The sequence below is a fragment of the Salmo salar genome, chromosome ssa10 (assembly GCF_905237065.1).
Source record: "Salmo salar chromosome ssa10, Ssal_v3.1, whole genome shotgun sequence".
Taxonomy (NCBI): Eukaryota; Metazoa; Chordata; class Actinopteri; order Salmoniformes; family Salmonidae; genus Salmo; species Salmo salar.
In genome coordinates this window covers 79,468,779-79,492,050 of record NC_059451.1, presented here as the reverse complement: position 1 = coordinate 79,492,050, position 23,272 = coordinate 79,468,779, and the positions used below count along the sequence as shown (strand labels likewise).

At 44.6% G+C, this 23,272-nt stretch overlaps 1 protein-coding gene across 1 annotated transcript in view; it reads right to left on the bottom strand.

Annotated features, from left to right (window-relative positions):
• The window catches only part of LOC106560954 (mucin-17), a 121,461-nt gene extending 105,142 nt beyond the window's left edge, over positions 1-16,319 (bottom strand). Inside the window, exons 1-8 of the mRNA XM_045688721.1 lie at positions 16,311-16,319; positions 16,056-16,145; positions 15,757-15,875; positions 15,436-15,586; positions 15,012-15,308; positions 6,576-11,597; positions 6,356-6,431; positions 6,123-6,225 (exon numbers count right to left, since the gene is read on the bottom strand). Coding sequence (XP_045544677.1) covers positions 6,123-6,225; positions 6,356-6,431; positions 6,576-11,597; positions 15,012-15,308; positions 15,436-15,586; positions 15,757-15,875; positions 16,056-16,145; positions 16,311-16,319 — 5,867 coding nt within the window. The remainder of the gene's footprint in view (positions 1-6,122; positions 6,226-6,355; positions 6,432-6,575; positions 11,598-15,011; positions 15,309-15,435; positions 15,587-15,756; positions 15,876-16,055; positions 16,146-16,310) is intronic.
• Between the last annotated feature and the right edge of the window lie 6,953 nt (positions 16,320-23,272).

Here is a 23,272-nt window from a genome sequence, read left to right as displayed (position 1 = left end):
CCCTCCCTTTAGTTTAGGGGGATATTTTTTGGTGTTTGGGGGTTTTTGTCTTTTCTTTTAGGTGCATTCAGGGTATGCACCTTTGGGGGGGGTACTGTCACATCCTGACCAGCAGAGGGAGTAATTGTATTAGTTTTGATCAGGACGGGCAGAGGTTTTGTGTTATGTGTAGGTTGGGTTGCTGGACTCTCAATTGGAGGCAGGTGTTTCTAGTTGCCTCTGATTGGGAGTCCTATAAACAGGTGTGTGTTTTTCTTTGTGGTTGTGGGTAGTTGTTTGTGAGGACTGCTTTGTTTAGCCTGCCACACTGTTCGTGTCGTTGAGTATTGTTTATAGTTCTTTTCCTGTGGATGCTTTACTCATGTTTTATTAAAAAAAGATGAGTATCCACATTCCCGCTGCGCCTTGGTCTTCTCTCCACTACGACAAATGTGACAATATCGTCTGTCCTCGGTTGCAACACTCACTACCGCATTCCAAACTGTGTCTGGGAGCAATGTCAGGACAATAACTTTTTGTCGGGAGCTTCATGAAATGGGTTTCCATGGCCGAGCAGCCGCACATAAGCCTAAAATCCCCATGCGCAATGCCAAGCGTCAGCTAGAGTGGTGTAAAGCTCGCAGCAGTGGAAACACTTTCTCTGGAGTGATGAAACACGCCTCACCATCTGGAAGGACAGAAGAATCTGGGTTTGACGAATGCCAGGAGAATGCTACCTGCCCCAATGCATACTGCCAACTGCAAAGTTTGGTAGAGGAGGAATAATGGTCTGGGGCTGTTTTTCATGGTTCGGGCTAGGCCCCTTAGTTCCAGTGAAAGGAAATATTAACACTACAGCATACAATGCCATTCTAGACGATTCTGTGCTTTTAATAACTTTGTGGCAACAGTGTGGGGAAGGCCCTGTCCTGTTTCAGCATGTCAATTCCCCCATCCACAAAGCGAGGCCCATACAGAAATGGTTTGTCGAGATCGATGTGGAAGAACTTGACTCACCTGAACAGAGCCCTGACCTCAACCCCATCGAACACCTTTGGGATGAATTGGAGCGCCGACAGCAAGCCAGGCCTAATCGCTCAACATCAGTGCCCGACGTCACTAATGCTCTTGTGGCTGAATGTAAGCAAGCCCCCGCAGCAATGTTCCAACATCTAGTGTTATAACAACAAAGGGGGAACCAACTCCATATTAATGCCCATGATTTTGGAATGAGATGTTCGAAGAGCAGGTGTCCACGTACTTTTGGTAATGTAGTGTAGTTTAGCCGGCTATCTAAACTAGTAATAATTATGGCCAAATGCCGTGCCCAGGGGCCCTGACCTCCAGAGGGCATCCATTTATTTTGTTATTCATTCACACTCAGATATCTTATTAACATGGCATAAGTCATTACAAAATGTGTAGAATTGCAGGAAATTTGTTTTAAATGTGCAAACATTTCTTTCCACCCCATGGCAAAATGGGTAAAATTGAAAAAAATAAACTGTAAAACTCCACATTTTTTATCTGTGTCCCATGGCAAACTGAGAATAATTGCATGACATTTGTTATAAAAAGTTCTCGCTGTCCCATAGCAAAATATGTAGAATTGCAGAAAACTTGCTTCAAACCTTACATTTTTCTCCACCGTCAAGAGGGGTGCCACTAAAAAATGTTGACGCATGGCGAGGGGCCCCCCAACCAAATATTGCTCAGGGCACCCAAAAGGCTAGAGCCGGCCCTGCTGACTGTACATTCAGCTGTTGAAAGAAACATAACATTTCTTAGATGTAAAACATAAATAAAGTGAGCACCAGTGGGGACAAATTGAAGCCTGGGGATATGGCGTTGTTGTCCTTTAATTTGTATGGCCGTCAACACCACACAAAAGATCCATAATGTATCCAATGGAATCCTAACCCTGGCCACCGTGGTAGATTTTATTTTCAGAAATGCTTGTCCGCTTTTAACAACAAGCCGGTGTTCGGAGGATATATTGGCACGGGTGTTGTTAGACCAATATATCCTCCAAACACCAGCTTTGGTGTGCGAGTGTGTATTTGTTTTCTTCCTAAGGTTCATTTTTGGCGTTCATGGTCATGGTTGTCAATTGTACCGCAGGAATGGAATGTAAATCACAGAGGATAGACGTTGTGGTGGCAGCTGCAGAGAAGTAATTGGGTGTATGAGATTTTCCTGCCGAAGAGTTACAAGATGTTTTGAATGATAATGTCCCATCCTCCCAGGCTGCTGGCCTGGAGTAGTATCAGATAGGGCCAAAGTAGTGGAATAGTGGTGAGGTTTTAATGGGTTCGGGGTTAGATGGTAAAGCAATTGTTTTTGTATTTAGTTTTAGTTTTTATATATATATTTTTAGTTTTTATTCACAAAGTGTAATGAATTCATACTATAGAATAGTAGACTGATACACAGCCAGTACAGCAGCATGCACCTATGACATTTGTTTGTGGACCACCATAATACCAAAGAAGAAGAAACAATTGATACATGGATTGTGTATGTGTGCCATTCAGAGGGTGAATGGGCAAGACAAAAGATTTAAGATTGAATTGCCTTTGAATAAGGTATGGTAGTAGGTGCCAACAGTTTCCTGTGTGTATCAAGAATGGTCCACCACCCAAAACACATACAGCCAACTTGACACAACTGTGGGAAGCATTGGAATCAACATGGGCCAGTATCCCTGTGGAACGCTTTTGACATCTTGTAGAGTCCATGCCTTGACAAGGGTGTTCCTAATGTTTTGTACGCTCAGTGTACAGCCAAACCAACAAGGAACTGGCAGTACATCTGTGTCAGTCTCTCTACCGCTCCCTCTGAATTTGATATAAAACCATCTGTGTTCGTCATAGAACGATGGGACTAGTTTCTGTGGATGCGGACAGATTTCCAGCGTTGTGCTTTGTTTGAAGCAAGCAGTGACGGGCCCTCTGATGAGCAAATTCAATTTTAGGTGGGACTTTCCAGCCTCCAATGGCTGTGGATATTTAAGTGGTAATGCCGGAGAAGCCGGTGTTTGGAGGATATATTGGCACGGGTGTTTATAGGCCTGAGACGAAGTGCCAATACAGGTACAGGGAGTGAAGGTTTAATAACTGAAGGACATTAAACAGAACAGGAACAGCGTCTGGACAGGAACACACAACACCAATTAATGCGTACACAGGGAAAACCACGAGGAACAGATAGATATACAGGGGCAATCAACCACGTGAAGGAGTCCATGTGAGTCCAATGAGCGCTGCTGCGCGTAGTGATGGTGACAGGTGCATGTACAGACGGGTAGCCTGGCCCGGAGGGGGAGTGGGAGCAGGCGTGACAATATCCTCCAAACACCTGCTTCGAGGATACATCCATAACAATGAGCTAATCAGGTACAATTTCGCCTGGCATAAAAAATGTGCTTTCTTGTTAGGACACTATTGTTCAGAGGAGCTAGCCAACAACACAGCTAACACAATAACTTCAAACTGAAGCTGGAAAGACTGCAAACTAGATGCACTCCGTTTCGTTTGACCTTTTTTCAATTGACATTTCTTTGTATATATAACTTCCCTGCTTGGGCTGATGAGACAGTGGATTGCACAGTCAGATGGAACAAAGTAAATACGCATTTTAACATCATAGATTTAGCCGGTGGTAACTTGTGGAATAGACACCGTCTGGAATGCAGTTTTAACCAATCAGCATTCCGGATCACACCCACCCGTTGTATAAATGGGTGATGAATGTGTTGTTAAGTCCTAATGTAGGTAGCCTTCAAGTAAAGCATTATGTGTGTCAAACTACTAACAGGCAGGATACTTAATTAGCCGGGGGATGAGGTCCTGATTAAGGTGTAGCAGCAGTATAAACACCACACTACAAAAGGTGAGTTTGGTAGACCGATGATGCTGAGTAATCATGCCCCAAAAACACCTTATTGTACATGAGCATGCCTGCAGGAGAGGGAGCGAGAGAGAGAGAGACGGAACACTGGCTAGCAGACCTAATCCCCTTATTAAAGCCGAGTCTGAATCTGCATCCCAAATGGCACTCTATACAGTGCACTACTTTTGATTAGAGCCCTATGGGCCCTGGTCAAAAGTAATGCATTGTATAGTGAATAGGGTGCCATTTGAAATGCAGTCTGGATCTCCTCAACACAATTATACGGATGAGTTTCCCCCGTTCCACTGTGCCTGAGGTTACGGTAAAGCCACTCACATGGAGTGGGCTTACGACTGCTCCTCTTCGCCTCAGCCTCTGAGAGAGGGGCTTCCCTGTTAGTATGAATGGGCCACGATAAAGTCCTCTTTTCTAATATGTCTAAGTTCTCTTCTGAAAGTAAGTATTACTTTCTTTGTCTCCCCAAGTTAGGCAAACATTGAGTAGTCACACAAACATCTGGTGCATAAATATCATATGTCACATCATACTAAACTCGCGTGCCAGGCTTCACGGTACCGGATGCAGAATACATGCAAGAATATGGCAGCTGGCCGTAAGACTCACATGCTCCTGTAACTTCAAATATATACAACCTGAAGTATATACACAGTGTGCACAAAACATCAGGAACACCTTCCTAATATTTAGTTGCACCTTTTTTTCCCCTCAAATCGGTGTGCCTGGCACCTACTACCATACCCCGTTCAAAGGCACTTCAATACTTTGTCTTGCCCATTCACCCTCTGAATGGCACACATACACAATCCATGTCTCAATAGTCTCAAGGCTTAAAAATCCTTCACTAACCTGTCTCCTCCTATTCATCTACACTGTGACATCAATAAGGGATCATAGCTTTCACCTGGGTTCACCTGGTCCATCTATGTCATGGGAAGAGCACTCATGTTTTGTACACTCAGTGTATATTACACTGCTTTAATACTGCAAATTAATTTGGCAGACAGCAATGTTGTATTTCACACTAGAAACTCTGAATTCAATATACTGTATATGATTCATCAAGCCCTTCTCTGCCAAGGCAGAGTTAGAGGAAGATGTAAATACGCATTTCACCTGTTCTACTCAGCGCATGTGATAAATACATTGATTCGGTTCGATTTTCTGATAGAAAATATTTGTCGCCATCTTGAGGCCTTTTCTACCTCTTTCAGGGCCGTGCCAATTAAATAAATACGTGAATGTCATGCAACTTCAGACCGTCTAACACCAATATAGCTTTTGTTGAGCAAGCAAATATCGAGTTGACATACATCAATTCACTTTTATTCATTTACATTATTTCTACTATAATATAAAGCTCCATAATGAACATCTTAATACTGCACTATGGATACCATTATATACCCTTATAGAAGTCATAAAATGACTAAGCCTAGTTCATACCCTTCGTGTGCAACACAAGAACGCTTCACAAAATGCTCATCCTGTGTTCTTGTGTAGAGTTTTTTTTGCATAGCTGCTTGTAGTTATTTGTTGTGTACGTATGTAGGGTATAAACTACGTTTTAGTCCCATGTCATCAAATGAATACCTAAATTAAAATGAAAAATTATGAAAGATACAAGATTAATCAAAATCTGCAATACAAAGGGTTTATTAAAACAACCATTAAAAAGTATGTAAGTGATTGAAAAATAAAATACATAGTTCCTCAAAGCCCAAAACGTTTAGCACCACTTTCCTAATCATAAGAGTAGAAGCTGGCCTACACGCCTTGTAATTTTTTTAATTTAGGCTAAATATCTATATCAAATTTAGAGGCCGCAATGGACGTGGATCAATGATTACAATAGGGAGAGGGCATCAGACGTACAGCACATCTAGTCAATTGGTTGGGCTTCTTAGCTTATCTTCCTAATCACAGGAGAAGCTGTAGATGTCTGAATGACATTTAGAAGCTCACATTCCTAGTTACAGGAGTAGGAGCTAATAAGGGATCAAAAGACCCAGATGGAATTTTGGTGTTGAGTAGCCTATAGTGGATCTTCCTTAAGGAGTATAAACTAATGGTAAGTTAGTCCACTGACAGCCTGGTTCAAATATAGCAGCATTAGGGGACTCAAAATGAAAATGAACAACAAAAATACAAATGTTGTATTGAGGCCAGTTGTGGTGTCCTCAGATGTAGCCTGGCAAAAGCAACTGACATGGGCTGCACGTCATCCAGGCTACCCATCAGAGGACCCAGAGGACTTGCAGGAGACCAAGCGTTTCCAGGCCTTCTGGACTCTCCAGAAGAAGCCGCGGATGCCTTTCCTCATCTTGGATAATTTAACTGGCAAGAAGATGAAAATATGTAAGAATTTCAGATGGACAATTGTCTGATAAAACAATAATTTATGACTTCTTTATACTTCTTTATATATAATTGTCCCATAAGAACATTTTCCCCCAGGAATACTCACTCATAAGTGGAGAATCCACAGCAATGTACATCTCTGGCTGGTATGTAGTGTCTGTAAGGACGATGCTCATGTTGGACTGTGATCAGAATTCAAGGATGCACAATTAAACTTCAATTTCACTTCCTTTACATATTCCTATAATAATACAACTATACTTAATGGTGCCGATATCAAAAAGCACAACCAATGACCATTCAAGAGTAATCTGAGCTTGTCTTACCTTTCTGCCGGTGGCATAATGCACCCCCTCAGATTCCGCATCCTCCACATCATCACTGCATGAGTCTTCAAGGTCTGAGGTCTCGCGGTCATATGGATTGGGCACTGAGGGTTTCAAGATGGCCAGTAGCTTGTGGGAAATAATGACAGAGACAATGGAAAGCATCTCCTGATCCTCAAATAAATCGTCAATTTTCAAGGAGCGTTTCAAACGCTTGACCTTCCCAAGGTCAGTGTAGATGGCATCTGCCAGCTTCGATGTCATCTTAGAATTGAAACTTTTTTGCTGGCTTTCCATTTCCTCAATCAGATATTTGGCCACCTCATCATCGAACAATCGGATCAGCTCAGTCACCAGATCACTGATCTGGATGCGCTGACGCTTGTTGGTCCTTTTTGGCATACGGCATATCTTCTTGACAAGCTTCATCAGGACTTCTTCTAATATAAGCTCCCTAATGAAGCTGGTGGAACCGGATGTCACTTGTTCCACAGTGGACCACTCCGGCTGTTCAATCTCAGTCTTGATGCTGCTGTGCTCAGTTTTCTTATTCAAAGATTGACGGGTTGTCATTTCATTAAACAAGGCTGTCAATTCTTTCAAGTTGAGTGTAGATTCCAGATTTTTGGTGCCTTGAAGTTTGGATTGTGCATCCATAATTCCGTTCGTGACAAGACAGACAATGTCCTTGTGCAGCTTGGGTGCCTTGTGGCACAGTATCTTCTGTAGGGCTTCCTCTGTGCCATAGCGTTGCATCAACTTTCTATGCACAGACAGCACCAACTGAAAGATGTCTGTTGCCTTCAGGCAGACATTTGCTTCCCTCCACCTGTTAGTCACCCTCACCCACAGAGCACTGGACAGCTTGTTGGTCACATCCTCAACTAGGGTCCAGCTGGCCAGTTTATCCTGGGTCCGAGGAACAATCAGAGACAGCAGCCGGACAATGATATCCATCACTGCCTCTACATGAACAATAATATACACCGGTTGGGATGCCTTCACCGCAGCCGAGCCACATCGGCTCTTAACCATGACCTTGTCCTGGTCTGTCCTTAGGCAGATGTCTGAGGAGAGCGGCCGGACAGAGACTTTGGGTACGATTGAACCCAGACGGTTGACTTCCCTGGTGACTGCACTCGCAACGGCTGTTGTCATCTCCCCGCTGCCGTTGCTCAAAGCTCGCCTCAGAGCATCAGGAGAGCCCATGTGCTCCTCCAACTCTCTGCAGAGGGCACTTACAATTCTTGCACTTGAGGGGCGGGAATATGGCGTCTTGAGATCCTTGGTCATTTCCAATGCTGAGGTAACGTCTGAGGAATCGGACATGTCCCGAAGGACAGAAACCACCATGTCCATTGCCACATTAGAGAGAGTGGTGGTTGGGGATGACACAGGTGATGCAAAGTCCTCGGAGTCAAGCTCATACCCATGAAGCAGCTTGGTGATCAGGTCTACAACCACCTCTGGTGTGGAATGTAGACTGGGAGAGTCCTTGTCCATACAGGATTCAATTTCATTCAAAGCCCCTCTGACCATGATGTTTGTCTCAGAGTCATCGGGTACATGGTTCTCTTTGAGGGGTTTGATACCTGCCTCACACAGCTCTTTCACACGGATGTTCTCAGAAGACATCACTGCTTCTTGAATAGTAGGTGGTTGATTGGCTATGGTTGTAGCCATGATTGTCCTTACCATCAGAGGACAAAGCTTCGCAACCAGTTCATTCTGTAGCATAAAGTTCTCAGAGCGGCTGTCATTCATGGGTACCTCAGGGATGTCAAGGCCCTGAAATAGCATCTTCCGTACCAGTTTGCCCACTACACCCTCCAGTAGGCAATTAGTAGGGCTCGGGGTCTCATTCCCTCTGCCACTGGAAGGTAACTCTTGCTTCTTGTGAAGGCCATGAATGGCCTCACTTTGCGCAATACAACCCTCAACAGGCAACTCCTCCACTGCAATCGTGTGCACAACCACATTGACGTCATTGGTGTGGGGTCCAATCAAAAGCTTCTTATAGGTTGGGTCTGTGACATATTGTAAAACACCCCCGCCTGTCTTTAAGTTCTGAGCTTTATCTCCAAATGTCCTATCCAGGAGACACAATACTGACTCAGATAGTGGGTCAGTGAACTCCTGGAGCTCTAGGCTGCTCTCAACTTCGAAGGGGCTGAGGCTGCAGCTGATCTGGGAGCTGTCATAAGAAGCCTGCAGCTCTCTCTTGGACTCCAATCTGTCATGCAGCTTTGGATATAAGGCATCTGCAATGGAGTCTGTGAGCCGCTCATCCAAATTAACAGAGAAAATATTATTCAAGCTTTTGTTGGAAGCCTCCTCTTTGGTTTTCCTCAGGATGTCCCGCACAGCTTCCCTTGGGGCAGAACCAGAAGTGCAAACATGTCCATTGGATGGTGTCTGGGTGCCAGTAAGGGATTCCTTGATCAAGAAACTCTGGAGTTCGGTGGCCACTTCCTTAGACATCTCCCTTCTGATCTTCAGAACAGCAGGTGTCATTGTAGCTTTCTCTGTGGTCAAAGGTGTCAGAACTCTGGTCAAAGTTGAGGGGCATCTGAGATGATCACCCAGACCCTCTAAGTCATCAGAGCAGGACACCTTGGCAACTTTAAATAAAACCGAACTAATAAGGTTCTGAGCCACAGCAGATGATTTTGCTGATGCTGCCTGGAGTGTCTCTAAACTAACCTGATTGGAGGCAGCCGTCTTTGTTGTTGCCCTGGTAATGATGTTACTCACAGGCTTGATGGAGTAGCTCATAAACTGGGATCTCAGGCTTTCAAAGACTCCCTTCACTCTTTCTGCCTTCAGGTCTTTGTCAGTGGCAAATACACACGACTGAACAGCATGGAGAGATACAGGGAGAGGAAAGCCCAAGGGTGAAGCCACATCTGTGATATGGATGGAGGACTCTGAGGGTGTCCCCTCAAGGCGCCTCTGCAGCAACTTTATCATCTCCAGGACTCTGGCATTGTCCTGTGGTGAGATGGAGCACTCTCTTGAGAGGTTCTCACTGTCTAGTGTGTTCTGGATTCCAAGCAGTGTTGTGCTGAGTATCCTCCTGTCATGGGGAAGCACGCCCCTCAGTGCAGAAGAGGACCGGCTCTGTGGTGCTGGTGTGTTGCATGGTGTTGATGCACCAGAGACGTCACTTCCACTGTCATCATCTTTTTTGGTCCTCATTATAATAAGGATTTCATCAATGATCTCATCACTGTAGACTTCTAAGTCCTCTGTGATAACATGGGCCGTTGGGGTGGCGATACTCAGATTACGACCCCCAAGAAGTTGGAAGGATGTCTCCGACCCACTGCCAAGAGGGCCAACAGACACACATTGCAGTGTCTCGCTGGATGACGAAGAACAACTGGAGGAGAGATCAAGCAGCTCCTCCTCCAAAGTCGGAGAGGAGGAAAGAATTCCCTCCATTTTCAGGACAGAGATAACATCCGCAAGTGTTGAATCTACAAGGTCCTCACCTAGTGGGCTACTCCTTAAGTGGCTGACAAACACCCTTGTAGGAGAATGGGAGACTGTGGTGGGAGATGGAGAGCCCTCCTCACCATTCACACTTGACCGCGCCTCCACAATTGCTAAAGACTGGGAGATGACAGAACATACAAGTCCACCAGCCCGCTCAATAATGGAGGGGAGGGAAACATCCAAAGGGGCTGGAGGTGTTACACTCCCTCCTTGTCCATTTCTATCTTGGCTGAGGCAAATCGACGAGACCTCAGTAGCAAACTGATTCTCCCGCACAAGGCTGCTGCAAGAGTCAGGTCCAGGAACAGTTGAAATAGAGCTCACAGCCAGGGAGCAAGGAATGTCACTCATTCTGTCAAAATGCTTGATGGAGCCCGAGGAGGAGGAGGAGGTGCTCCTGGCTGACCCCTGCTTGGGAGGCATGTCAGTGGCTGAGAGTTTCAAAGTGGTAGACACCAGGGAGCTTCTGCTAGATGAGCCCTGGCTGGAGGGGAAGCTGGTGTTGGAGGAGGAGGAGAAACTGGCCAAGGTCTGTTTGAAGGGGATGACATGTCCATGACTAAAATGACATATCAAATCTGGGCTAGCCGAATGTGGTGTGCAGCCCACTACAGCAGATGAGGGTTCATAGACATCAGTGGTAGTACATTGTATGTCAGATTGTGGCCTGGCAGACTGTGACGTAGCAGATTGTAGTTTAGCAGGTGGTGGTTTATCAGATTGTAGTTTAGCAGATTGTGGTTTAGCAGATTGTGGTTTAGCAGGTGGTGGTTTATCAGATTGTGGTTTAGCAGGTGATGGTTTAGCAAATTGTGGTTTAGCAGGTGGTGGTTTAGCAGATTGTGATTTAGCAGATTGTGGTTTATCAGATTGTAGTTTAGCAGATTGTGGTTTAGCAGATTGTGGTTTAGCAGGTGGTGGTTTATCAGATTGTGGTTTAGCAGGTGATGGTTTAGCAAATTGTGGTTTAGCAAATTGTGGTTTAGCAGGTGGTGGTTTAGCAGGTGGTGGTTTAGCAGATTGTGATTTAGCAGATTGTGGTTTAGCAGATTGTGGTTTAGCAGATTGTGGTTTAGTAGGTGGTGGTTTGGTAGATTGTGGCCTGGTAGATTGGGGCCTGGCAGATTGGGGCCTGGTAGAACATGGCCTAGCAGCCAGGAGGTTCTTAGTAGAGATCTGACTAGAGGAAGAGTGTGCTCGTTCCTCACTGGGCAGAGAACTGCTGCTACAATAAGTCTGGACAGCAGTGACTGGTTCATCGATGGAGATTGGGGAAGACCTACTGTCAGGACTCTGAGTGAGACAGATAACATTGACTTTGGAGAGTAGGGAGGTACAGCTGACAGAGCCCTGGGTTGAATCTTCGTTGGTGTCTTTGCTGATGGGGAGTATACTCTCTGCAGCACTTTCTGAAGCTCTCAGCCTTATAAGGTCAACCAAGGCAGGGATCAGGATACTATTTACCTCCTCCAATACTGAGCTCGTTATGTGCCCAATCATGAGCAGCAAGTCCCCAACAGTAATCTGTATATATGAACACAGAAAGGTACATCAACAGAATTAATTAAGATTTACAGTATGTTGGAAATCAAAACACATGTTAATCCATATCAACATTTTTTTTAAGTAAATATAACAAATATACCTTTTTTTTTTGTTGCAATTACTGTATATCAAATGTGTGGTCTCCATTGTTGCAACTTAATCATCTGTCTCATCTAGACTTTTTACATTTACCAAAGTGGCAAACACATATGATATCATATCATCCAAATACAGTGGCAAGACAAAGTATATGAACCCTATTGGAATTATCTGAATGTCTGCATAAATTGGTCATAGAATTAGATTTAATCTTCATCTAAGTCACAACAACAGATTAACACATTCTGCTTAAACTAATAACACACAAATGATTGTATTTTTCGTGTCTATACTGAATACATAATTTAAGCATTCGCATAGGCTAATGACTTCTCCAAAAGCTAATTGGAGTCAGCTAACCTGGAGTACAATCATTGAGACGAGATTGGAGATGTTGGTTAGAGCTGCCTGCCCTAAAAAAACACTCACAAACTTTGAGTTTGGTATTCACAAGAAGCATTGCCTGATGTGAACCATGCCTCAAACAAAAGACATCTCAGAATACCCAAGATTAAGAATTGTTGACTTGCATAAAGCTGGAAAGGGTTAAAAAAGTATCTCTAAAAGCCTTGATATTCATCAGTCCACGGTTAGACAAATTGTCTATAGATGGAGAAAGTTCAGCACTGTTGCTACTCTCCCTAGGAGTGGCCGTCCTGCAAAGATGACTGCAAGAGCACAGCGCAGAACGCTCAATGAGGTTAAGAAGAATCTTAGAGTGTTAGCTCAAGACTTAAAGAAATCTCTGGAACATGCTAACATTTCTGTTGATGAGTCTACGATACGTAAAACACTAAACAAGAATGGTGTTCATGGGAGGACACCACGGAAGAAGCCACCGCTGTCCAAAAAAACATTGCTGCACGTTTGAAGTTCGCAAAAGAGCATCTGGATGTTCCAGTAGTACTGGCAAAATATTCTGTGGAGAGATAACTAAAGTTGAGTTGTTTGAAAGGAACACACAACACTATATGTGGAGAAAGAAAAGCACAGCACACCAATATCAAAACCTCATCCCAACTGTAAAGTATGGTGAAGGGAGCATCATGGTTTGGAGCTGCTTTGCTGCCTCAGGGTCTCAGGGACAGCTAGCTATCATTGACGGAAAAATGAATTGCCAAGTTCATCAAGACATTTTGTAGGAGAATGTAAAGCTGTTCGCCAATTGAAGCTCCACAGAAGTTGGGTGATGCAACAGGACAACGACCCAAAACACCGAAGTAAATCAACAACAGAATGGCTGCAACAGAAGAAAATATGCCTTCTGGAGTGGCCTAGTCAGAGTCCTGACCTTAACCCGATTGAGATGCTGTGGCAGGACCTCAAGAGAGAGGTTCACACCAGACATCCCAAGAAAATTGCTAAACTGAAACAGTTTTGTAAAGAGGAATGGTCCAAAATTCCTCCTCACCGTTGTAAAGGTCTGATCTGCAACTACAGAAAACGTTGAGGTTATTGCTGCCAAAGTAAGGTCAACCAGTTATTAAAACCAAGGGTTCACATAAACTCAGCAAAAAAAGAAACATCCTCTCACTGTCAACTGTGTTCATTTTCAGCAAACTTAACGTGTAAATAATTGTATGAACATACAACATTGAACAACCAAGACATAAACTGAACAAGTTCCACAGACATGTGACTAACAGAAATGGAATAATGTGTCCCTGAACAAAGGGGGGGGGGGTCAAAATCAAAAGTAACAGTCAGTATCTGGTGTGGCCACCAGCTGCATTTAGTACTGCAATGCATCTCCTCCTCGTGGACTGCACCAGATTTGCCAGTTCTTGCTGTGAGATGTTACCCCACTCTTCCACCAAGGCACCTGCAAGTTCGAGGACATTTCTGGAGGGGATGGGCCTAGCCCTCACCCTCTGATCCAACAGGTCCCAGACGTGCTCAATGGGATTGAGATACGGGCTCTTCGCTGGCCATGGCAGAACACTGACATTCTTGTCTTGCAGGAAATCACGCACAGAACGAGCAGTATGGCTGGTGGCATTGTCATGCTGGAGAGTCATGTCGAGATGAGCCTGCAGGAAGGGTACCACATGAGGGGGGAGGATGTCTTCTCTGTAACGCACAGCGTTGAGACTGCCTGCAATGACAACGAGCTCAGTCCAATGATGCTGTGACACACCGCCCAAGACCATGACTGACACGCCACCTCCAAATCGATCCCGCTCCAGAGTACAGGCCTTGGTGTAACGCTCATTCCTTCGACGATAAACGTGAATCCGACCCTCACCCCTGGTGAAACAAAACCGTGACTCGTCAGTGAAGAGCACTTTTTGACAGTCCTGTCTGGTCCAGTGATGGTGGGTTTGTGCCCATTGGCGACGTTGTTGCCGGTTTCCTTACAACAGGCCTACAAGCCCTCAGTCCAGCCTCTCTCAGCCTATTGCTGACAGTCTGAGTGGTGATGGAGGGATTGTGCGTTCCTGGTGTAACTCAGGCAGTTGTTGTTGCCATCCTGTACCTGTCCCGCAGGTGTGATGTTCGGATGTACCGATCCTGTGCAGGTGTTGTTACACATGGTCTGCCACTGTGAGGACGATCAGCTGTCCGTCCTGTCTTCCTGTAGCTCTGTCTTAGGTGTCTCACAGTACGGACATTGCAATGTATTGCCCTGGCCACATCTGCAGTCCTCATGCCTCCTTGCAGCATACCTAAGGCACGTTCACGCAGATGAGCAGGGACCCTGGGCATCTTTCTTTTTGTGTTTTTCAGACAGTAGAAAGGCCTCTTTAGTGTCCTAAGTTTTCATAACTGTGACCTTAATTGCCTACCGTCTGTAAGCTGTTATTGTCTTAACGACCGTTCCACAGTTGCATGTTCATGAATTGTTTATGGTTCATTGAACAAGCATGGGAAACAGTGTTTATACCCTTTACAATGAAGATCTGTGAAGTTATTTGGATTTGTACGAATTATCTTTGAAAGACAAGGGTCCTGAAAAAGGGACGTTTCTTTTTTTGCTGAGTGTACTTTTTCCACCCTGCACTGTGAATGTTTACACGGTGTGTTCAATAAAGACATGAAAAACTATAATTGTTTGTGTGTTATTAGTTTAAGCAGACTGTGTTTGTCTATTGTTGTGACTTAGATGAAGATCAGATAACATTTTATGACCAATTCATGCAGAAGTCCAGGTAATTCCAAAGGGTTCACGTACTTTTTCTTGCCACTGTACTTGGATATGGATTTCCCAGGAGATGGGAAACAGGGAAGCAGTAATATGTCTACAGCCCCCAAAGAGTGAAAGCTGGGAACATGTTCATGACCAAAATGACCTACCACTGACGGGCTAGCTGAATGTGGTGAGCAGGTCATCACAGTAGACAAGGTTCCAGAGTGATCAGAGTCACTGCTAGGTCTTTCAGTTGGTGGTCTGGCAGAACGTGGTCTGGGAGTTTGGGGTCTGGCAATATGTGGTCTGGCAGTATGTAGCGTAGCAACCTCGAGGTTCTCAGTCGAGATCTGACTGGAAAGAGTGTCCATCGAGGAGGTGGAGTGTCTGAAGGGAGAGTCCATTCCCAGAGGTGTGTATGTCTCCATGCCCAGGGGTCTCCAATCTCCCATCTGGCTACCAGGCTAAGAGAGACGGGTAAGAGAGAGAGGCAAATGGATGAAGATACCTACAGAAACACTGAGGTCCTACTGCTGCTTAAGCAACTGTGAGTTGATATCAGCCCTAGGAGTGCCGCTGTTCCATCCTTACCTGTCCAATCACCGACCAGCGGGTTCGGCGCTCCAGGCGTAGCTCCCTGCACACTTCTCTTTCCAGCTCCTCAAGCCTGAGGCGTCGTTTCACATCCCAAGCCAGTTGGGCCAAGTAAAGGTTCTTCCCCTCTTCCATTTCACTCTGAAACCTTCACATACAAGGGAATATGAAACATGATTTACCTTAATTTTTCTACAACTCAAAATGTCCACCATATCTATTTATTAAGTTATTGCTAGATAGGAGGTCAACGTGATTCCACACCTTTGCTTATGTTTTTTTTAACAAATTTGAGTAAAAGATTCTAATAACACTCACGTGTTCTTGAAGTAGTTTCTACCCTTGGCAATGAGCCATTCTCTAATATCCGTCAGTGAGATGTGGGACGGAACCTCCCCTTGCTGCTGCAAGACTAGGAACTGCTTCAAAAGCATTTTCTGAGAGAGAGAGAGAGAGAGAGATTAATTTGCACCCTTGCCTTCCACAAGTTTTTCCTGGTCTTGTCACGTGATCAGAAAACCCTTTCCCGATCCATGAGCGACAGCTGGAAAGGTGTGTCTTACAATATAGCTTTTGTGTTTTTATAATTGAGCATCTAGAAAGTAGACCACTCTAACCTGCTGGGCACAGCACTGCTTCTCCCACAGCAACTGAACTGACTTGATGTAGCTACTGTAGCGATTGTACTCTTTACACGAACACAGCACCTGAAAGGGAGGAGCCACAAAAGAGCCATTTTTAGAGGAAGTTCATGTGTACAAACACCCAATCCCAAATCTATCTCTAACCCCTACCCCAATATTGATTGATTTTGCCTTTATTTAACCAGGTAAGACATTAAGAACACATTCTCTTTTACAACCTGCACTAACAATGACCATATGCACTTGTAGATTTGGATTTGTGTAAACTAAGCAAAATGGCAAACATTTCACCTAGCCATCATATTGCTTACACCTGTCCAATTTTCTCAGTTCCATATAAGTGTCACTTTTAGATTTTGGAAAGAAAGAGGAGGTTTGCCATGCCTTCTCATTTGAGGTGATGAGGCCTTGCTTCACCAGCCGCTTCTTCCTTTCCGGATGGCGGAAAAAACTCTTCAGGTGTTTGTCGTGGAGGCAGTTATAACTAACATCTATGACTCTCATGTTGGGGTCCAACAGGTCAAACCCTGGGGTCTCCTGATGGAGCTGTGGATTGTGTTTTAACAAACATCAATGTCAGGGCAATGGATACTACAGTGGGAATGGTTGTGGAATTAGGACTGGAAACGGGAAGGAAGTCATTCAAAATATATAATTAGGTAACATTTAATTTGAAAGAAATTAAGGATCTCAGAACATTTGGAATGTCATACTATCACACTAACCTTCTCCCCTAGTTTTCCTCTGAAGAACACAGGGAATGTCCTCTCTGGGGCTTCCTGTAACCCCTACAAAGACAGAGACAATCATGACAAAACTTTTTAGATGTGGGATTTTGGTAAGGGTTTTGATAGTAGACCCCATCCCTGTCACTTGGTTTGCAATAATTCCACCTTTTGCCAATTCACTTTGCATGAAAAAGGTTGAATCAAGCTCTAAAACAAATTTGTTTGATCCATTTACATTGTTAAACTATTCTTAAAGTAGTCAGCTAGCCGTAGGCCTACATGATGACTAATTATGTAGGCTACATATTCATCTCATAGACTTTCATCATCCATCTTTAGAATTATACAAATGTGAAGCGACATTAATATGAAGAACTAACAAAGCATTATCCTAGGCCTACTCACATTTTCTTCTTCTTTGCCCGCACTTTTTGACATAGTAGGCATATTGACTAATATTGTAAACAAGTGATGTCATAACTGAAACTTGATTATCCTGTGTCTCCAGAAAAGGTAGGCCCTATGCCCCCCAAACATCCGCTATCTGATAGACCTATGTTGTTGTACTGATATAAACACTATGAAAGGATATTGTAGCCTTAAACTATTGATATAGTCTACAGGCTTATTTATGGTGTGCCCGCTCCATAAAGCGCACCTCCAGTTGTGCCTGGGCTTGCTGCAACAGGTGCACTCTGTTGCCAAGCCTTCCACAGAATCATACCTCAACCCTAAAATGTGATCCACATGTATTCGATTTCGAAACTGTCAGTTATTTGCAGTGATGGATTTAAAGCATTATCACGACTAACAGGCTGACTACACCAAAATGAATTTTGAAAAATCTATATTATTCAATTATTGCACCCACACTGCTTGGGCGCGCCAACGAGCGTCTGCATAGCAAAGGGCTAAAATAGAAGTCAGTTCTATTTGTGACGCAGATCGCGATGCAAGTCCTGCCTCTCCCATCTCGTCATTGGTTTATAGAAGCAGGTACACACGTGCTATCTCCTCATTGGTTATACCCACGTGGGTGACTGAAAAACAAACGAGGTCAGTGGCGGTAATGCACCTAATTTATGAAAGTTGCCAATCGCAATATAAAATCAAGAGAAGAAAAAGCCTGGAAGGAGGAGAGATGACTAGAACCGATTCGGTTGACCGTTTTATGTGTGGATTAATTGGTGGAGTAGAGGACCTTGTGCATTTCTGGTAAAATAAGAATTCAATGTTTATATCCCAGGACAAATTAGCTAGCAACAGCAAGCTAGCTAAATAGGACAAATTAGCTAGCAAGTGCAAGTTAGCTAGCTAAATTGCCATCAATGTTTAATGCTTTTCGACCTGTCCCCAAATTAATGTAATTGGTTCAGCGTTTGGTTTGATATTTTAACCTGCGTGTTTGGGATCTCGTTTGGTGTGGGGGGACAAAATACATTTATGCACGATGGCGCACAATGGCGCACAATGGCGCACGCGCGCAGCCGGTTTGGGTTCTGTGTTACAGACAGTTTTATGTGGTGCTTCGATGCACAAAGAGTCGGAAAACCGTGTGCACTTTGCCCATACACCACCTGTGGTGCCTGTTAACAAAGCCAGAAAATTGCACCTGATACCTCTCTCAGTCGATGAGCGCTCAATTTGGATGTTATTTTGCCCCTAGCCTATTGATTGAAGAGGGTACAACCTCGTAAATGTAGACCTATGTACTTTTGCCACTGAAGTCCTATTCAAAACAATGACTTGTCAACAAGTGCGCTGTTTGAATGATCCATGTGTGCCCAGGTAGGCTACACTTGATTTGCACTTTTTGGATCATTCAATTAGTCCTAGTGGGCACACATAGGACCCATGAGTGTGATACGACTCCGCCTGTAATATTTATTTGATTTATAAGGGAAAGGTCAACGGACTCTGGACCTGAGAGGGAGAATGACTGAAACTAACAGGGATACTGACTCTGGGCCTGACAGGGATACTGACTCTGAACCTGACAGGAAAACTGTCTCAATACAGAAAACTATGAACCTGATGGGGGGGGGGTAGGATACCTAGGGCCTGGCAGAGCATCAAACTTAGTGGCTACTAGTGCAGGAGACTGTGGACCTAGAACGGCTGAGTACTGGGGGCCTATCACTAAGGTTGGAGTCCGGGAACTTAAATCAGAAACATTTGAACCTGCAACTAGGGCCTGAGACTTAGGGCCTACCTGGGGGTGCAGGATAGACCTACTTGAGGAGCAGAACACTCAAAGCCTGGACACTTTACACCTGCCAGGAAATGAGGACACTCTGACCCTGCCGGGAAGGAATGGAACTCTGACCCTACCGGGAAGGAAGGGCACTCTGACCCTACCGGGAAGGAAAGGAACTCTGACCCTACCGGGAAGGAAAGAGACTCTGACCCTACCGGGAAGGAAAGGAACTCTGACCCTACCGGGAAGGAAGGGCACTCTGACCCTACCGGGAAGGAAAGGAACTCTGACCCTACCGGGAAGGAAAGGAACTCTGACCCTACCGGGAAGGAAAGGAACTCTGACCCTACCGGGAAGGAAAGGAACTCTGACCCTACCGGGAAGGAAGGCAACTCTGACCCTACCGGGAAGGAAGGCAACTCTGACCCTACCGGGAAGGAAGGCAACTCTGACCCTACCGGGAAGGAAGGCAACTCTGACCCTACCGGGAAGGAAGGGAACTCTGACCCTACCGGGAAGGAAGGGAACTCTGACCCTACCGGGAAGGAAGGGAACTCTGACCCTACCGGGAAGGAAGGGATCTCTGACCCTACCGGGAAGGAAGGGAATTCTGACCCTACCGGGAAGGAAGGGAATTCTGACCCTACCGGGAAGGAAGGGAATTCTGACCCTACCATGGTGGCAGTGAACTGGACATCTAGGTCAGGGGGGACATCTGGGGTGACTTCTGGTGAGTCACATAGGGTCATGTCTGGCGAGTTCCCCCTGGAGAGCTGGAGGGTCCCCTGAGGGGAGGTCTGGGAGGTCAGGAGGTATTGGGGTCCTCGAGGCTGGAACTAGCAGGGTGCTAGCAAGTGGAGACAGCAGGGATCCCAACAGGCAAGAGCTGACTGGGCTGGGCCAGCAGGAGCGGTCTGAGTCCTTGTGGCCGCAGGCTGAACTTCAAAGACAGGCCAGGGCTGATCCCACAAGGCCATGGCGGGAGAGGCCCCAACATCTAAGCTGCACTTGACATCTGCAGTAGCTGCAGACGAGTTCACAACGGCCACCAGAACGGGCCCCGTCCTTAACTATGGCTAGTCGAGGCTGTGCACTTTGGAGTTGTCTTCATCTGCTGGGGAGCTAGGTCGCTCTGGAGAGCAGAAGCGGACCTGGCGCTCCTGTGGCTTCACGGGGAGGGATGATTCCAGGTTTCCTTCAGATGTGGCGCTCGGCATTCAGGCGAAAGACTTCAATCTGGGTTTAATCAGACCAGAGAATCTTGTTTTTCATGGTCTGTGAGTGTTTAGGTGCCTTTTGGCAAACTCCAAGCGGGCGGTCATGTGCCTTTTACTGAGGAGTGGCTTCCATCTGGCCACTCTACCATAAAGGCCTGATTGATGATGAGATGGTTGTCCTTCTGGAAGGTTCTCCCATCGCCACCGAAGAACTCTAGATCTCTGTCAGAGTGACCATCGGGTTCTTGGTCACCACTCTGTGTCTTTGGATAGCAGACTGAACCAGGTTTTCCTCTAGGATTTTGCCTGTGATTAGCTTCATTCCGTTTCTTTCAATCCTGAAAAACTCCCTAGTCCTTGCTGATGACAAGCATACCTATAACATGATGCAGCCACCACCATGCTTGAAAATATGGAGAGTAGTACCCAGTGATGGATTGTGAAAGCATTCCACAGGGATGTTGGCCCATGTTGACTCCAATGCTTCCCACAGTTGTGTCACACTGACTGGATGTCCTTTGGGTGGTGGACAATCCTTTATTCACACAGGAAACTGTTGAGCGTGAAAAACCCAGCAGTGTTGCAGTTCTTGACACACTCTTGGCACCTACTACCATACCTCATTCAAAGGCAATTCAATCTTAAATCTCTTGTCTTGCCCATTCACCCTCTGAATGGCACACATACACAATCCATGTATCAATTGTCTCTTCTTCCTCTTTGGTATTATGTTGGTCCGCAAACAAATGTCAGGTGCATGCTGCTGTATTGGCTGTGTATCAGTCTGCTATTCTGTAGTATGAATTCATTACACTTTGTGAAAAAAAGAAACTAAACAAAAAAACTCAAATTAAATACAAAATCAATTGCCTTAACAACTAACCCTGTACACATTAAAACCCCACTACTGTTCCACTACTTTGGCCACATCTGATACTACTCCAGGCCAACAGCCTGGGAGGATGGGACATTATCATTCAAAACATCTTGTAAATCTTCGGCAGGAAAATCTCATACATCCAAGTACTTCTCTGCAGCTGCCACCACAACATCTATCCTCTGTGATTTACATTCCATTCCTGAAGTAAAATTGACAACCATGACCATGAACGCCAAAAACGAACGTTACTGAAGCACATGTTATTCCTATCACTTTATATTTGCCTCAACCTATTTACAGTGATCTTCTTAGGATGCCTCACCCTGGAACCATCATCCTCTACTACTCTCTTCACTGCCTCAGCATACTACACCTTCTGCACTACTCTGATTCTGGTAACCTCAACTTGCCTTTCTCTCACCGGACACTTCTGATCTCCTGCACCATGGGTACCCCTACAGTTTATACCCTGACGAAGACAACTGGTCTGTCGAAACGTTCGATCTAACATTTTTGCATCTGAGCTCCAAGAGTGTGCGGCTCTCTTTTATTTTTTTAAGTACCCCTACAGTTTACACACAGAACTTTTTCCACCGATACTACACATTCCTGTCTCATGTACTCCTGCACACTTCTTGCTTGAGAAATTGCTCTTTGCTAAGAAGCTATTTTTGTTTATTTTTGACCATTTTAATTGAAAACAATCACAATAAGGTACTTAACTGTTACCCAGAAATGACGTGAAATTTATATAAAAATGGGTGCATTGGATCTGAAATATGAAAATGATCAGGGAAATCGCCAGGTAACCTATTGTTTTGGCAAAGATGCATCCCTAGCAGATTGCTAAACTGTATTTTATATGGATGATATGAAAGTAGGCTACTCTGTTTTTGCCAGGCAAAGCAGGAGAAAATGTAACAAGTGAATTCTGGTCACTAATCTGGATATGTGCACCTGCCTTTGTGCACCAAAGCTGATGACTGGTCATTCATTGTTCAATAGACAGGACGCACAACTATTTGGTACTGAAGCACAGATTAGATGTTTTTGAGACAAGAATTTGGTGCAAGGCCTATGTTTACTGACCAGATCGAATAGGCAAAGGTACAGTATAACTATAAAATACAATAAAAATATGTAAGAAAAAAACAATTTCTCTCTGTCATCTATATATAAACTCAGCAAAAAAAGAAACAACCCTTTTTTAGGACCCTGTCTTTCAAAGATAATTCGTAAAAATCCAAATAACTTCACAGATCTTCATTGTAAAGGGTTTAAACACTATTTCCCATGCTTGTTCAATGAACCATAATCAATTAATGAACATGCACCTGTGGAATGGTCGTTAAGACACTAACAGCTTACAGACGGTAGGCAATTAAGGTCACAGTTATGAAAACTTTGGACACTAAAGAGGCTTTTCTACTGACTCTGAAAAACACCAAAAGAAAGATGCCCAGGGTCCCTGCTATATATATATATATATATATATATAAATACATTGCATTCGGAAAGTATCCAGACCCCTTGACTTTTTCCACATTTTGTTACGTTACACCCTTATTCTAAAATGGATGAAATAAAAAAAAATCCTATTCAATCTACACACAATACCCCATAATGACGAACCAAAAACAGGTTTTTAGACATTTTTGCAATTGAAAAAAAAAAGTATAATAAAGAAATACCTAATTTACATAAGTATTCAGACTCTTTGCTATGAGACTAGGGGGAGTTTTTAATTGCACCCAAATTACGACGTGCCGTGTAAAGGCACAGGGACGAAGACCAAACAAACACTAAACAAAAACACAATGTTGAAACCCAAACAAAAGAGTGAGGAGTACCTCGAATAAATTACACACAATGATTAACACACGGGACGAGACCCGTAATCATCTGTGCAATCCACAAGGGCACGAAAGCCCAAAACACACAGCACAGGTACTCACACGCACCAACGGACATTGTAACAATAATCAACAGTCCACTGGAAACCAAAGGGCACACTTATACATAGGTCCTAATCAGTGGGAATAGGGGACGGTCTACAATCAATAATTTCAAGGTAGGCCTATAGCGATAGAAATTGACTTACTTTTCGGGCATCGTCGCCGTCCATGCTACAGGCCTAAGCCTACCTCTGTCTCCAAAATGAGCCGGTA